At 42.8% G+C, this 17,402-nt stretch overlaps 1 protein-coding gene across 3 annotated transcripts in view; it reads left to right on the forward strand.

Annotated features, from left to right (window-relative positions):
• The first annotated feature begins 759 nt into the window (after positions 1-759).
• Positions 760-17,402, forward strand: part of GPATCH2L (G-patch domain containing 2 like) — a 32,469-nt gene continuing 15,826 nt past the window's right edge. For 2 of the 3 annotated variants that reach the window (XM_074149425.1, XM_074149427.1), the window contains exons 1-6: positions 763-1,421; positions 7,734-7,798; positions 11,699-11,875; positions 12,256-12,335; positions 14,419-14,486; positions 15,359-15,413. In XM_074149425.1, the coding sequence (XP_074005526.1) occupies positions 763-1,421; positions 7,734-7,798; positions 11,699-11,875; positions 12,256-12,335; positions 14,419-14,486; positions 15,359-15,413 (1,104 nt within the window). Of the gene's footprint in view, positions 1,422-7,733; positions 7,799-11,698; positions 11,876-12,255; positions 12,336-14,418; positions 14,487-15,266; positions 15,307-15,358; positions 15,414-17,402 lie in introns of all 3 variants that reach the window. The other variant, XM_074149426.1, reaches the window with a different exon arrangement.

A 17,402-nucleotide genomic window follows, 5' to 3' on the forward strand; every position in this document is an offset into this window, starting at 1 on the left:
TTGTCAGTTCATCACAGGTTGTCTCTGCCTCTCCTTCCTCCCCAGGGGTAGCACTCCTTACACTCTTGCCCTGCTCCAGCATGGGGTCCCTCCCACAGGAGACAGTCCTTCCCATGGGCTACAGTTCTTCAGAAACTGCTTCAGTGTGGGTCCTTTCCACGAGGTGCAGGTCCCTTCAGGAACAGACTGCTCCAGTGTGGGTCTCCCATGGGGTCACAAGTCCTGCCAGCAAACCTGCTCCAGCATGGGCTCCTCTCCACAGGTCCTACCAGGAGCCTTCTCCAGCACAGGTTTCCCACGGGGTCATAGCCTCCTTTGGGCATCCACCTGCTCTGATGTAGGGTCCTCCATGGGCTGCAGATGGATATCTGCTCCACTCTTAATCTCCATGGGCTGCAGGGGACTCTCTGCCTGGAGCACCTCCTCCCCCTCCTTCTTCGCTGACCTTGGTCTCTGCAGAGCTGTGTACCTCACGTATTCTCACTCCTCTTTCTAGCTGCAGTTACAGGGGGTATTTTTTCCCCCCATTCTTAAAGAGGCACTGCCACTGTCTCTGATGGTCTTGGCCTTGGCCAGTGGTGGGTCCATCTTGCCACTGACTGGCATTGGCTCTGTTGACGCAGGGGACATTTCTCGCAGCTACTCACAGAAGCCATCCCTGTAGCCTCCCCACTACCAAAACCTTGTCACGCAAACCCAATGCAGTTGGTAGCAGCATTTATGTCTGGTGCTAATTGTTGTCATTTTCAGTAGGCATTGCCAATGGATGAACTGGTGCATGACTTGGCCTCAGCCTTAGAGCAGACTTCAGAACAAAACAAGCTGGATGAGCTATGGGAAGAGATGGCTCTAAGCCCACGGCAGCAGCGGCGTCAACTTCGCAAGAGACGGGGCCGTAAACGACGCTCAGACTTCACGCATCAGGCAGAGCATGCCTGCTGCTACAGCGAGGCCTCAGAGTCAAGCTTGGACGAAGCTGTCAAGGATTGCCGTGAGGTGCTGACAGCCAATTTCAGTGACTCTGATGACATGGCAGTAGTCAAACGACACCCAGCCCTCAGTGCCACCCTGAGGAGCAAGCAACACTCATGGCATGAGTCAGACTCCTTTACAGAGAACGCACCCTGTCGACCTCTCAGGCGCCGACGGAAAGTCAAACGTGTGACATCAGAGGTGGCTGCCAGTCTCCAGCAAAAGCTCAGGGTGTCAGAGTGGAACTATGAGAGGGGCTGCAGATTCAAGTCAGCCAAGAAACAGCGTCTTTCACGCTGGAAAGAAAATACCCCTTGGACATCATCCGGTCATGGCCTTTGTGAATCAGGAGAGAACAGGCCCTTCCTCAGCAAAGGGGGAAGGAAGGAGCGAATGGAGTGTGAAGCTGATGAACAGAAACAGGGCTCAGATGAAAACATGTCAGAATGGTGAGATCTCGGTTTCTTTCGTGTGCTAGTGAGATGGCCACCTTGCTTGCAGCTGCTTGTAAATTCTGTGCCTTGCCTTTAGGAGTTCTTATCAAAATTATTCAGTGCTGTTCTCTTTCTGAAGAGGAGAAACATCTCAGCTACTTCTAAACTGTAGATTTTTTCCAAGTCTTTCCTGTCAATGCTGTACTGATAACCCAAAACACTTCGTTGAAAAGTTGGCAGGCTGATAGGTTTCTAGATTCCGTTACACAAGGAACCCTCTGAAATGGCTGTGGCCCTGCAGCTACAAAGTGGCACGCTTGTGGCCTGAGGTTTGGAGAGTAAATCCACCGTTGGCGCTTGTGTTGTGTGATTGATATGAACTGATCTCAGTTTCTTGTTTTCAGAATTTACCGTAACTGGTAATAGGGAACAGACAGATCTCCCTTTGTGACCATTAGCCCTCTCTGCAGGTTACTGTGTGATCCTCAGTCAAAACATCTGTTTGCAGTTCTGCATCTCTGCTCTGGATCTGGAATAAGGTCCTGAAAGGCTAGCTACGGAGAAAATGTAGTGAGACGATAAGGAAGTTGGAGGAAACTGAATTAATACTTACAGGATAAGCCTGTGCAAACAGTGGAGGCTGGCATGTCTCCGTGTCCAGTTTTGGAGAACTTTGGTGGATTTGTGGCAGAATCTGATACAGGAGATGAAAATGAGAAGTGTAAATGTCATGGTTTGAATTTGTTTGTTTGTCACTCCTGGGAAGTTTTGCCCTCGAGTGTGACTTTTGTTATTTCTGTAGAAGTTCTGGGGTTATAAAACGGCTTCTGTACAAAGAGGTTTTTCAGGTTAGAAAAGAAACAAGAGCTGAGAATCAAATGGAGGAGATTTCTTAGTGAATGGCATACAGAAAGTGAATAGACTTGTTTATTTGCTAATTATCATTGTGTAGGAAGCAGGAGACTTTGAAGAAACATTTAAAACAACAAAATATTTTTCCTAAAACATGGGGGTTAGAACTCTGCTGTGGGACATTTTGGAGGTCAAAAATTTAAATGTGTCCAAAAAGGGGATGTGGAGCATAGATTTATCAGGCGCTGTTAGGCATTACAGCCCAGATGGAAGATCCGGCTCAGGAAGTCCTTAACCTGCTGCCTGCTAGAAGCTGGAGGAATGTACGTAGGAAACAGTCAGTCTGTATTTGTCATGTTCTTATATTCTTTCCTCAAGCGCCCACCATAATAGGCACTATCAGACAGAAGACAGTGGATTTGGAAAGTATAATTGTTTGATCCAATATAATTGTTCCTATGTTAAGGTTCATTTAAGTGTTCTGGCTCCTGCGGTTTGTCAGAGTGAACAAGTGGCACTTGGTTTTTGAGGGCTTTGTAGATAATAGCTGGAAGTGCAGACTTCTCAGTGGTATTTTCTAGGAGACTGTGAGAAGCAGAGGTTGTAATATACCCTCACTGTCCTGATACCCTGATAGGGGGACTGCTACAGCGGACCACCTTCCCCCTGATAGGGGATTGCTATTGCATTTTGACTGAATCTGTGAGGTTTATATGTAACTCTTATGGGGTAGAAGTAGCAAAAAAGTAGTGGGGTTTTTTTCCTTAAAAAGTGTCTATTGTTTGCTTAAAAAGTGGGTGCAAAGTGGGCCTTTTCAAGAGACTAGTGGATGCCTTTTTGCTGCTAGATGTTAAAAGCACTTTTATCTTTTCCGAGCTATTTGCTGGTAGTCCAGGAAAGGGAATGTGCTGAGTAGCCCCTGAAAGTTGCATGTCAGTGGTGATGGACTGAGAGATACCCTTACTTGATGTGGCAGTGATGGACAGTGTTCCTTGAGGTTTTTTTTCCCACCAGTCAGAGTCTGTTCCATCATGTCAAACTTGAACTTAAACCAGCAGGCTTTCATCCAGCCTTTATTTGTGCCAGCCTTTGAAAGAGTAAATAAACAGCTTTGTCTGGACTGTTACTTGAGGACCATGCTGGGAGGTTGCTTTGTTCTGTCTCAGTTGTCCCTTGCTCTCAAACTAATTATTGTGCAAGTGTCTGCATCAAATGACATTTACCGTCTGCTGCCAAATCCTTGTGATTCTCTTTGGAAAGCAAGGGGTTGAAATATTTGACCTCTCCAACACCACATGTGTGATCTGTGCTATGACTCACTAGGGACAGTCAAAGTTGGACAGAGAAATACATACAACCCTCTTCACTGCAGAGTATCCCTTGCAGCAGCGAAGGATCATGCTTTGGTCTCTGCTGCTCTAAATATAGCATTTTGCTGCTAGCGGCAGAGTGAAACTGGCTGTGCTTACCTCACTGCTCTAGCTGTTTTTTCCTGGTACTGTAGAAGTACTTTGCACAGATGTATAACAAGGGCATATCCTGAGGAAGGGAGAAGAAAATTGGATGCCTAGGAGAGAGAGTGGTATGGTTGTCATCACAAGCTGATGGGAGGGAAAGTGACTGATACAGGTTGTGGGAATTGGAAGAAGTCTGTGGTGATCTAGTGATTTATGAAACACTTTGATACTGAATTGGTTCCACTACTGTTTACTCATCTAGTAGTGGGGAGTGTCACAAAGCTAAGTGTTTTTAGGTAAACTAAATTGTATATTCAGAACGGATTTTTTTTTTTTAACTTTCTTTTTCCTCCCGTCCACTGACAGTTTCTTTTCTTTGTTGTGTGGGAGTGATTCTCTGTAAATGCTGAAATATCCAGCATTTTCTCTGCTTTCTAGGAGGCTCCTCATCCTAAGCAGATCAAAACCCCACTCCCATTCACTGAGAAAGTTTTGGATATGGATCCTTAATGAGGAGGTAGTTTTTTTAGTTTGCTTCCGGGAGTGCACAAAGTCTTTTCCTGGAGGAAGATATGCTGTGATTGTGATTCAAAGTGTGTGTGAAATTAAATCTTTGAAATGTTTGCCAGACATGGCAAGAGATGAACATAAATTGAGACAAGGAAGGATGTGCGGGAATATGATGAGGGAATGATGATGGTTCTAAATTGGGTAATGACATGACTCAAAGCCTGATATATAAATGATTGTGGAAACAACAGAGGAAGTAAGTGGTCTTAGTTAAGTAGCCATTGGTATATTTGTACAAAGGAGACAACTGCTAAGGCAGTTAGAAGTAGTGTGCCCTTCTGTCCCTTAATGCTTTGAGATTCCCTGCAGCCATAATAAAGCAAAGGCAAATTATATATCGAGTGCTGAAGTTCTTTCTCTTGCTGGTCTAAGCTAAGTACTCCCAGAATGGTCTGGGTTTGGCTTGAGGGCAGAACAAACCATAGCACGAGAGCTGTCTGAAAAATCACTTTGAATGATGTGCTTACTAGTGAGAGATGTGCAGTTTGTCTAATCCACTCTCAAGTGCCATAACTCTTAATGTGACTTTTTCAAACTGGGGATTGTTCTGACCCAGCAATGTGTGTGACTTCACTGGCTTGATGCTGATGTATTTGTTATGGTTTGATCCAGATAGGCAGATCAGCCCCACACAGCCACCCACTGACTCCCTCACGGTGGCAGGAGGGAGAGAATCGGAAAAGTGAGAAAACTCATGGGTTGAGATAAAGTCAGTGCAATAGGTAAAGCAAAAGCTATGTGTGCTAGCAAAGGAATTCATTCACTACTTCCCATCGGCAGGTAGATGTTTAGCCATTTCCAGGAAAGCAGGGCTCCATCATGTGTAACAGTTGCTTTGGAAGAAAAATGCTGTAGCTCCAAATGTTCCCCCCCCTTCCTCCTTATTTCCCCCAGCTTTTATTGCTGAGCACAACGTCATATGGTGTTGGACATCCCTTTGGTATGTTGGGTCAGCTGTCCTGGATGTGTCCCCTCCCAGCATCTTGTTCGCTCCCAGCCTACTCGCTGGCAGGGCATCGTGAGAAACAGAGATGGCCTTGGCACTCTTAAAGCACTGTTCAGCAGTAACTTAAACATCAGTGTGTTATCAACACTGTTTTGGTCACAAATCCAAAACATAGCACCATGGAGTTACTATAAGGAAAATTTAACTCTATCCCAGCCAAAACCAGTACAGTATTCTGGCCTGGGAGTGTACCCAGTGCTCATCCTGAGTGTGCCGTTCAGTCGCTTGACCCTTTGGAGGGGAACTGTTTCGATGACAGCCTGCAGTGGCAGTCAAGAGCCTGGCTAAGCTGATGAATTGGAGGCCAGTTCTCTCCGTAAAGAAAAAATTCCTCTCTCTTGGAAGGCAAGTGACAAAGACAGAGTGTTCAGCTTCCCCTCCTTCTCCAGCCCGGCCTGACCTTCTGCAGCCCCTCGGTGCCTCTTGTTTTCTTATTTTTATAGAAAATCAATATCCTTCCTGACACAAACAATAGCTCAGGCGAAAGAATAAATGGGGGAAACCTGAGATCTCTGTCCATCACCTCTCACTTTAACTCCCCCAAACTATTTAATTATAAGCATGCTTTGCTCCAGGTGTTTGCAACAGTGAAATTGCTAAATGAGGACCATTTTAACCAAAGATTGGGTGATCAATAACACTCTATAGCAGTAGCTTGTCGGATCAATAGCATTCATTATTTCATGGTTAAGGTAAGTAGCCTCCTTCGCAAGCGGAGGTCATTAATCAGTGCTTACTGGACCTGCAGAAAGACTTGTGTAGGAGTCTAGTTTGTGTTCAGCCCTGAAGTGTAAAAGGGGTGGTGAAGAGGGTGAGAGCTGTGAAAGTTCGTTCCAGTAAAGTACTGGCAGTAATGTGTATGTATAAGGAACTAAAGAGCTCTCAGTACAACAGGGTGCTTAAAGTACTGCTAATGTGATCTGGAATCTTGACTTAATGCCTTTTCCTTTCTCAGGCACCTTTCCTCTGAGGATGCTAAAAACCTTATGAAGCAGTCACTCAATCCTCGCATCTGCTGCTTGTGAGGACTATTAATCCAGGCTTTCAAAAGAGAAAGCAGACACGCTAAGAGATTTGCCCAGGGTCATACAGTGAGTTGGTAGGAGAGCTAGGAATGAAATGAATGACTCATGGTTCTCAGTCCTTGGCCTTAATTGCTATGGTGTATGTGTGGGAGGGTGAATGGATGGCCGAACTTTGTAATGGATTGATTTGGAATTTGATATTAACTTACATACTGAAATGTGGGAATGATGTACAGCCTGTTCATCCTTTAAGTTTGAATGGCCTTTATACAACAATGAAGATGTAGAGTTTGTAGATATCCAGCATGATGAGTTGATTTGGCTACACTTTAGAGTGTATTTTCTAGGAGCAATAATATGCTCACAGAATGGGGTTTTATTATGTGCCTGCAGTTCTTTGGGGTGATGTAACTTGTGATCCCTCATCCTTCAGCCTTTTGAATCAAGGGGTATCCAGTTGATACTCGTGTCTAGTATCAGCCAATTTCCCTGGAAAAAGAGGGATCCAGAGATGCTTTCTAACCCTGTTCTGAGATTGATTCTAGGGCTGAGTTAAACCTGATGTTTGCATCTAAGGCCTTAGTGCTAAGAGGGTGGGCAGTAAGTAGTTTCTGCTTGTTCTGGTATCTCCCAGCTAAATCAGAGAAAGTGTTGCCCAAAGTGTCCAAGGATTGATTTAATATCAGCATTAAAGCCATCAGATGCTTGGGACTGACCTGAGCATGTACTTCTGCTACAAATATTCATCCAGCTTTACAGTCAATTAACAGCTTTCTACACATTAATTTCTAGTTTAATTCTTTGGTTCAGGAATTAAGTCTCCTGTAACTGCTTCAGCAAATGCAGAGCATGCTGTAATGAGGTTACATTCAGCAGCAGCAAGTCATGCTGTGCTGAGGTATTTGGCTGAAGAATTGTGAATGTACCAGCTGCTCTTCCCTCCAAATAAAATAAAAGTTGCTGTAGATTGAAGGGCGGGGGGGTTATGTAACTGTATAACATTTTTGAGAAAAAGGAATCTGAAGTAGAAAACTTCAGAGGATTTTCAGTAGCCGTTAAGTGACCCAAGGATAGAGTTTTTAACTGCACTTAATTTCCTAGTGAGTATTCCAGACAGTGTCATAGTTAGGTTATTAACTCTGGCACTAGAGGCAAATATCATTGTATTAATTACTTTTTGATAACTTAGAACTAGACTAGATACAGGATTCTACTCTTTTTCAAGCGATGCAGCGTTGCTAGGTTTTAACTGAAAGCAATTATGTCCCGTACTGGAGCCAGCCATGTGTCTGAAATGCAATTTCTGTGAGATATGTAAGGCGTTTTTGGCTCAGAGAAGTAAAGTGTAATAAAGTGTTTAATGGTTTATATCTGCCACAATTGTAACAATGGGGTTTTTTGTTTGTTTTTGTTTCAGTGAAACCAGCAGTGTATGCAGCAGCAGTGATACTGGCCTGTTTACCAATGATGAGGGCCGCCAAGGTAAGAACTGTCCTGTGATTTTCCTTGTGTGTTGCTGGGGAATTTCTCTTTCTTTACAAATGCAAAGGAAGATCTGTGTTTGAAGAGGGACAGAGAGGGAAGTGTGGGAGAAAGGCCAATGGCTGGGAGGGTCTAGAAGTTAAGAAATGAGCTGAGGGCTACAAAGGTGTGATTTTGATAACAGTATACTCTTCCTGCCGAAATACTTTGCGTATCAGATCCATAACATTTGAGACAGAAGATATTATTATGGAAGGGCACAGAAATACAAGAGGAGTTTTAGAGCTCTCTGTAATGAAAGAGTAGAGCTTATGATTTGTTTCTATGGGTGTTTTAATTGTTGTCTACATACCATTAGTGCCTGAATCTATTAGTTGTTTTCTTTATGGGTAGGAAGAGACAACGTGAAAAAAAAAAATAATAGTCAGTTAGTACAGACAAGTGACCTAACGGGCTGTGCTAAGACAACAATGGGAATATGTGATGGGTTTTATTTCTGTAAGTACACATTCCTCCCTTGCTCTGGTGTGCGTTAGCTGAGCCTAGTATTTTCAATCTCTGTTGTAGAAATGGTTTTGTAGGAGGTTGGAGTGTGGAATGTAATCTGGTTTTGTTTATCATTGACAGCTCGGTGTCCAGTTTATGGGGGATATGGCAGAAGTAAGTGTGAAAGAGGTTGTAGTAGGCACATAGGCACTCAGGACTATTACATTTGGAGCAGGTGGAATGTGACCCTAGAGACCTGTAATTCTGTGCAGCTTCTGCTGGTGTGCACTCTGATTCTGTCACATTTCACAAGCTAAGGCTTGGATGAGATCTCTTCTGGGAATATATGAGTGCTAAAGGAAGTAGTATCAGTAACTCAGTAGGAAATGCTGCTTCTGCTGGCTTGTTACTGACCCAGGAATCTGTGTGTGAGGCAACATGATGATAGCAAATATGCTTATGTGTCTTCTGATGATATGTTGGGCTGTAGGGCTGATCTGTTGTGATCTTAGGTGGTTGTAATACTTTCTCTAAGAGTAAGGATTTCTAATATCAGCTTTGACCTTTGCTGAAGAATAACTGTTTCCAGCTTCCCATCCTTCAAAAGCAACAGAAAAGTAAAATCTTTTATCCTGTCTTTTTACCGATGACTGTTCTGGGGGAGCTGAAATTAGTGAGCACTTGCATATCAGATGACGAAGCACAGTGGTGACTGAAGTGTTGAATTTTTACTTCATCACCCAAGGCAAGATTGATGTAGACTGGATAAGTGTGTGTGTGTGTATATACATACATATATATACACGCACACACTTGTCTATACGCTTGCCCTATATACTTGCCCTGGTTTTATACCTTGTTTTAGACATTAAGTTTTGGCTGCTACTAGAAGTAGGATACCCAGTATACAAGAACATGTAAAATACACTACTTAAATAAATTAATAAAATCCAATTGCAGCCTTCCTTGTCTAGGTACTAGAAGAGATTTGACATCCTAGTTCAAACAGTTTATACTGTAATAGCTTTCTGGCCAAGATGTTTTAGCTTAGAGTTATATAAAAAAGGGTTAAAAACTGTTGTTGCACTTTCAGGTTAAATAAGAAATATCTCCCTTTCCTTTTTTTAGACAGTTTCAAGTCCTAAAGTAAATAAACAACAACTCTTCATTTCAGAGAAATGGAGAGCGCACAAAACTTTTTTTTTTTTTGGTCACAAATCATCATCTTAGAAATAGTTTTCTAGTACAATTCCAAACTGAATAATGGGAAATTTAAGATAGCATTGTACTTAAATTGAATGTATTATTTTTCTCCCCTTCTTTTGAGGTTATGCCATGTAATACGTGTGCTGTTGCCAATTAAATAGGTTGTCTTTGCAATTCCAGCTACCAGTGCACTTCTGTGAGCAGAGAATGGTCCTAGCTTATGATTTGATTGTACATTTTTTTTTTTTTGTTAAATGCATTGGGATCTCTCATGGTGAAAATTACTGTGATATTAGCATACGATCCTAATTGTTAAAATTTCTCTTGTGAATATTGTGATTTGAGGTATGACAGTGCACTATGCTTATAGATCCAGAACTGCAGGGATATTTTTGCACAAATTATGATAATTTAGAAGAACTATCCAACATTATTTAGTTTTAATTTACTAAAGGTGAGTAGGGATATTTATGTTTTAAAATATTTGTCACAAGTGTGCTAGGTCAGAGAAATGAAGAGCAATGTCAGAGTTTTGAGGTGAAGTGTTCTGGCTGTCCTACCTGTTGCTGATTGGAGTTTGTTTTCTTCTGTTATATGCAAGATTGCAGCATTCTTACTAGGATGAATTTTTTCTTTTCCCCCCCTTCTTTCTTTTCCCCCCCTTCTTTCTTTTCCCCCCCTTCTTTCTTTTCCCCCCCTTCTTTCTTTTCCCCCCCTTCTTTCTTTTCCCCCCCTTCTTTCTTTTCCCCCCCTTCTTTCTTTTCCCCCCCTTCTTTCTTTTCCCCCCCTTCTTTCTTTTCCCCCCTTCTTTCTTTTCCCCCCCTTCTTTCTTTTCCCCCCCTTCTTTCTTTTCCCCCCCTTCTTTTCCCCCCCTTCTTTTCCCCCCCTTCTTTTCCCCCCCTTCTTTTCCCCCCCTTCTTTTCCCCCCCTTCTTTTCCCCCCCTTCTTTTCCCCCCCTTCTTTTCCCCCCCTTCTTTTCCCCCCCTTCTTTTCCCCCCCTTCTTTTCCCCCCCTTCTTTTCCCCCCCTTCTTTCCCCCCCCTTCTTTCCCCCCCCTTCTTTCCCCCCCCTTCTTTCCCCCCCCTTCTTTCCCCCCCCTTCTTTCCCCCCCCTTCTTTTCCCCCCCTTCTTTTCCCCCCCTTCTTTTCCCCCCCTTCTTTTCCCCCCCTTCTTTTCCCCCCCGGTGATATACGTAGGTAGGCATAATGGACTTCAAGCAGGGATAATATAACTTGGTGAGGAAAGGAAAGTAAGTGGGGATGCTTGAGTTAAGACTTAATAGTAGCCAAATGGGAGTTTTCCCTAAGTCAATTGTGATAGTTTTTTAAGGCAAGGTGAAATACCTTGCAATTACATGGGCGTGTTTTTAGTTGGGCTACTGAAAAGCTAAGTGTGTCAGGTTCTTTGCCCTCTTTCTGCTTTTTTTTCTTATGCTGCTCACATGCTACTGCTCTCAGGGCATTTCTGGCCAGGCAGATTTACTATGAATGGTGTCTGATGCAGTTCAGTTTTAGCCTGCAACTGCATTAATTACAGTGATCCAGCTTTATGGAGACTTTGGTCATGACTTCAGTTGCTGCTGCTCTAGTTTTGCAGAGGATTTGTAGTTCTTAACAGATTCTAAGAAATCTTGACTGAGGCAGACTCACAGCATCGTTAGTACTTAGACTCAGAGTGACCATTTCTAAGAGTTGTCTATTCTCCTCTTTGCTGCTGTCTTAGGAGACTAGGGATCTTTCTAATCAGTAAGTATGCTCCTTTTGCTTACTCTGTGAGCTTGGTCATCTCCTGTTGTGAAATCTCTCCTGTGACAGCTTATAACTCATGCCGAATGATTGGCCTCTACCTCTGTCACAGTAATTACTTCAGAGAAAGAGTTGTGCATAAGACATCACACAACATTGAACTAAGGTTAGTGAGATGCAGTCACAACAGAGTGCTAAAGCTGCCCTAGGCAGGTCTATAAAGAGAGCTTTGTTCTATAGGGAAATTCTGTAGACTGATGAGTTGGATAGTTTAAAGCATTTAGTGAAGCCCCATAGTTACTGCAGATCATTGAAACAGAATACAAATATAAGGCTTTTCAGGAAGGAATTCCTAATGAGACTTCAGCTGTTTCACATCCAGAAATGCCTACCTGTAGTATTTTGTAGGATCGTCACAGGGCGCATTGATGTTACTTGTGGCTAATTCTGTCCTGTTTCTGTAGGAGATGATGAGCAAAGTGATTGGTTTTATGAAGGAGAATGTGTTCCAGGATTCACTGTCCCCAACATTCTTCCTAAGTGGGGAGCTGACCACCGATCTGAAGTGGAGCGGATTGACTCAGGCTTGGACAAGCTCTCGGATTCCACGTTCCTCTTGCCCTCACGGCCAGCTCAGAGAGGTGAGGTCCATAAGAATGCCATGTGTTTGAGAACTTTTAATGTGATGGCAAGAGTAGATTCTGTTCATAGGTATCACAATTTAAGCTGATATTAGTGATCTGGGATTTTTTTAATGATCCAATTAAAAATAACTGCACTACTGGAGAGGATGCTAAAATACTCATATCAACTGCCCATGTTCTTGAATCTTCTTTTTTTTTTTTTAATAGGGATTTTATATGATTTATGAATAAATTGGCATATCTACCTCTTGCAGATTGAGAAACAAGAGACAGAGGATCTGGGTTCACCACTGAACTAACTAACTACTTTTCCTGGTGGTTTTATCAGGAAGAATCTTCTGTATTTGTTGCTCAGTTTTTCTGGGTTTGGTTTTCAGGATTTCATGCTCGCTTGAATCGCCTTCCGGGAGCTGCTGCACGTTGTCTCCGAAAAGGTCGGAGGAGGCTTGTTGGCAAGGTACTCCCTTTTGCAAGATAATAATTTTATGTTTCCAGTGCTGATCAGTCCTGAAGTACTGTTCTAAGATAGTCATGTGAATTGTTTTCTGCAGAAAGGGGCTCTGTACATTTTTTTTGTTTCATTTATTGTTTGGTTTGTTTAATTGCTTTGACTGTCAGAAATTGATTGAGTGACTAAGTGGAATTTAAGGCAGATTTGGAGTGGCAAAGACAGTTGATCAGTGCTAAAAGCAGTATGAAAGGAGGTCTGAGGATGAATGACAGGGAGCATAAATATCAAGAAGATTTAAAGGGAATGTAAGGGAAAATGATGAAGGCATAGGACTTGTGCATGCTCATAATCTGAGACTACAAGGGCAGAGAGGTGACTCAAAGGTGAAGGAAGGCCAAACTTTAGATAGGGAAGCAGACTGATATGAATGGCGGCAAAGGAATGTGGTTTAGCTGTTGCATTTTTAGTGGGGAGACAGAATAATAAAACAGTATATGCAGTAACGCAGACAAAGTTACCCAAAGCCATTAACTGGGTTTATTATACCTAGGGCAAACAACAACAAAATATTAGTCCTGTTTCTAAAGGATTAAGCAATACTTTGCATATGCCTGTGTAAACGAGGGAGAGACACACCTGGTTGGGTCTGGATCCTGGAGTGTTGAGTGCTGCTGTCTGTGTCGTAGAAGATGTTTCTGAGAAGGAAGGTGTTGGCTGTGTTTGGGTTTACTTTTATTGGGATATGCTCGGTGCTTTTGAAAGTATTGGCATATAGTCTGCGCTGACTGGCTTTAGAGAGTTTGTTAGCAAGGTGTGTTAGAGGGGCCTGGAGTCTAGAGGAGTGTGACTTCTTCCTTCTGTTCAGTCACGCTTGAAAGATCCTTGTTTGCCCCTTCTTTCTTCCACTCACCTTGCTTAGTTGTAACCAGTGTTTAAAATACGAATCCTCAACTGGCAAGAGACTGGCTTTTGGTAGGGATCCTCAGGCCACCTGCAAGTGGCAGGGCCTGTTGGCAGCACCTCTAATGATCCAAATGAGAAGGATAATATTTACTTGTTTAATTCATCTTCATCACCTTAAAGGGATCTTTGTCATTTGCAACGGAGGTCACTGCTCCCCCTTCCCCATCCCTCTCTAAATTGTAATCATAAATAATGAGTTTCATTCAGAGCTCCCCGCCAGCGAGCTGCTAATTACCAAAAGTACGGCTTGTAATTTACACAGTAATAAACCGTAAATTTAAACATTACGGCACTTTAAGTTAATAATTTTCCTGCTGTAACAAATAGCCCCTCTTTCACCCCTGCTGCTACGACTCCCCCCAAACTTTGAGTGTGTTTTGCCTATGTACCTAGCACAAACTGTGAAGAATCTTATCTGTGAAAGCCTTTTACCCTCATCTTCAGACCCTTACTGCAAAGTATATTTCTCACTTGGAGGTGTTGCTATGCGGATATGAACAGCTGGTGCTTCAGGCTGTGCGTGTACGTGTACGCCAGCATCAAGCACTTACGCAGGGCAGTGTCTTGCAGGGAGAAACATGCTCCCAGAGCAAGTCCTTTCTCCTAGGATCCACCTTTTCTTTAGCTGCTGTTGCTGAATAGCTGCTCTCAGAAAGGGCAAAAGCTTCGTGCATACTCCTTGCTGTATTCACCTGTGCTTGGTGAATCCCCATTGTTAGTAAGACAGCGTGATGTCCTGTCTCAGCCTGTTTCTGGCCCAGCTGACCCCAACAACCTGGAAATAAGCACTTCTCAGCCATTTCCCCTGTTCTTAACTGCATCCTTGTGCTCCATACTTTGTACTGGTCCAGTCCTTGGTGCACCCCTACGCAAGCAAATATCGTCACTAAAGTAATAAAAACCAAGCTTCACAAATAAAACGGACTGATTTTCTGCCATTCTAATTAGTTAAATCAGCTCAGTTGAGGCTCTAAAAGGAGAGGGTGAATATGTTTAGCTGAGAGTGGGCTGGGAAGGAGAGGATGTGGCCTATGGGAGGAAGATCTGTTCTTATTGGCAGCAACAAGCAATTATGTTTGCTCACTGTGTGAGAGTTTGCAACTTTTTACCTGTCTTTGTGTTTCAGGAGACCTCCGTGAGCACTCTGGGCACCGAGAGGCTAGGTCATATTGTTAGTGATCCGCGCCAGAAAGAGTAAGGCCCTTAACAGTGTTGTCTAGAACTTTGGGAGGGGAGGAAGAACTATAGGGTCCTCTTCCCTCCTGGGACCGAAGGGAATGAAGAGCTGGGTGGTAACTTAAGCACGCAGTGACCTGTGGAATGGGAGACAGTCCTCTACTGACAGCGTCTCCATTTTCTTACTTGCAATTGCTGACTTCCCTTTTGTTTATAAGGCTGCCCCAGTGTGTGGACACTGCTCAAATGCCATTTTAGTTACAGTCAGCTTTTCTTTCCCCCTCCCTTATAATGTGCCGTTGCAATAGCTGCAGATCTTCTGCACAGTGTGAGAAAACTGAGCCCTGTATGTTACTTAAAAAGCTTGTGTGTGGAGTCATGCTATGGGTGCATACCGAGACTGCAGAAATGATGCTGACAAGGCAGCCGCAAAATTGCTTTCTCTTTCTTTGGTGTTCTGTCTCCTTCCCCAATTAGTGTATTCAAATTGTAGTCAGCACCAGAAATAGCCATGGTGCCTGTCCTTTGACATCCCTCTAATGCTATTCTTGTTGGGCAATCGATAGGTAAGGGTGGCACCTCTTGACTGTAGTGCAGTGGGTCCAGCCTTCACCAGCTATTGGTATCCAGTTTTCTTTCTTGGAGCTGAAACTCGTTGTTTTTAATATAAGTCCTGCTGATGTTTAATTGTTCTCCTTCCATCTCTGTTCTTTCCTTTCACTACTCTCCTTGCCACCATGTGTTCCTTCCTTCCTTGGCATTGCTTCTGCCTGTCCTTCCGACTCTGCCTCCTTCCAGTTTTTGGTTGCCGTCCATGGGGAAGAGAGATCGCAACCAGGTAAGCTGATTCTGCTCTACCTTTTTTATTTTCTTGGTTTCCTTCTCTCTAGAAAGAACAAAGTGCCGGCTTCTGATTTCCCACACACTGTGGCCTATGCGCATGAGGTAAGGCAGCGCTGTCCCTTCTCATTTTGAAAACTGATGTCTTCTGGGCTTTTAACACAACCCATGTCTCAGGCATTATATTGTTTATTTAAACTGAATAAGTCAGGAATTCCTTTTGTTTATCTCCTTCTTTCAGGTTAGTGTAGGCCTTCCTCTCTGACAGTGAGTGGAAGGGAAAATTCCTGTTGCCAGGAGGAGCTTTGGCCTCTCAAAATTCCATAAGAATTGGAACATTTTTCTTTTTTTTTAAATGCATTGTTTTTCCCTGTTTGGCTCAGGCTTCTACCTGATAGTCTCATCAACAGAGAAGAGAAAAAATGGTGAGCTGATTATAGTTAAATAGCAGCTGTAACAGGAAAATGTACAAGGTGATAAGCAAGAGAAATAGGCATTCTTGTAACTGAAACTCTTGTCTATGCAGTTTTATGTTCTCCAGTAAGTCTTTCATAGCTTCAGTGCTAGGAGGTTTTTTTACTTCAGATGTAAGAGCTTGGGTTCTTGATAGCACAAAGGAAAAAGGATCTTCCGTTTGAGCAGTGTTGTAACAGTTTTCTGAGACACGTACGCTACCTTCTATTCCTTTGCAAGTTGGTTTTTGGTTGGTGAGCAGTAGAATTGAAATTAAAAATACATATATCGCAAGAAATAATTTTCAGGCTTTTGTGCAACTTGTATTTTCCATTTGTGAGAACATTTCACATACCAATTTTATATTGCTAAAGGTAAGAATGATAACTACATAAGCTTTATAATGATAATAAGCTAATATAATGATAATAAGCTAAATAAATTACTTTTTTTAAATGAACTTGAATTGGCTACGGAGAGTTACTGGTGATTCTCCTCTACTGTGCAGCTGCAGTGTTACTTTACGGACAGTAAACTACCAGTCCAACTTAAGGAGGAGCTCCCTAATAGAAGCAGCTTTGTGGTGCATAGTGCCTCTTCCTTCTCAAAAAGGTTGAAGGCAAAAGCTTAGTACTGAGTTCAAGAGTTGCAGATAGCTTTTATGACGAGTCCTGCTACAGATGTGGATTCTTCATTTGTCCTTATTTAAAAATGCCTCAGTAATCTTAGTAATACAAGAAAAGTGTTCTGGAGATTGCTGTAGCACTTTGCAAAGCAGATGGCAATGAACTTCCTGCTTATGCTATGACATATAAATAAAGAGGAGATGCTGAATGGAAGCATGGTGCAGGTACCCCAGAGAAACTACCAGTCTAAACCTTCTATTTGCATAGTGAGCAAAGTTTGCTCCATGCATTGACTAGATTATTCCATTTCTGTCCTGACCTTTAAAAAAAAAAAAATAAAAAAAAAAACTTGAGTTGTGTCTTGTACAACAAGCTGTCTTGCATAGGTTTGATGCCTTCAGGATTTGTCTAGTGTATGTCTAACAAAGGATCAAAGATTAGCCTGACCATGCAGTGTTTCAGAAATTTGTTTTAAGCAGTTTGCAAAGAAAGTTTGTGAGGTGGGTTGGGAGTGGGAGGAGGAGCTCATTGTGAAGTAAACCTGGTGGGTCTGAGTCTTCTAGAGGTCTGTTTCTGTGATATGTACGACCATAGGGAATATTGGAACTGCTCTATGGGAAGTTCTGTGCTTGCATCGTTCATAACAGTGCCTTTTTTGTCTACAATGTGAAGGTAGACAAGAGGCTTCCCAGAAAGGAGGCAGACTTTTTGCTCATGGCATGCAGCAGTAGAGCTGTTTGAGTATGCTCTTAGTCAACCAACATTTTTAATAATGCGAGTTAAAAGAGGAGGGTGCTTATAAGGCTGTCTGTTGTGAGAAGATGGTTGTCAGATTTGCTGTTGCACCCTGTGCTAGCCTTTTGTCTGAAGCGAGAGTCAGTTCTACCTAGTCTCACCTCTTGATGTGTCAGAAAGGTCTCCTTATACAGTATGAACTATAGGGAATAGATCTGAGCAGCTGTAGGTGGAGACTATTTCTTTTAATGCTTTGCTTAAATAAAATCTCTTGACTTTC

Source organism: Numenius arquata, chromosome 6 (genome assembly GCF_964106895.1).
Source record: "Numenius arquata chromosome 6, bNumArq3.hap1.1, whole genome shotgun sequence".
Lineage (NCBI taxonomy): Eukaryota > Metazoa > Chordata > Aves > Charadriiformes > Scolopacidae > Numenius > Numenius arquata.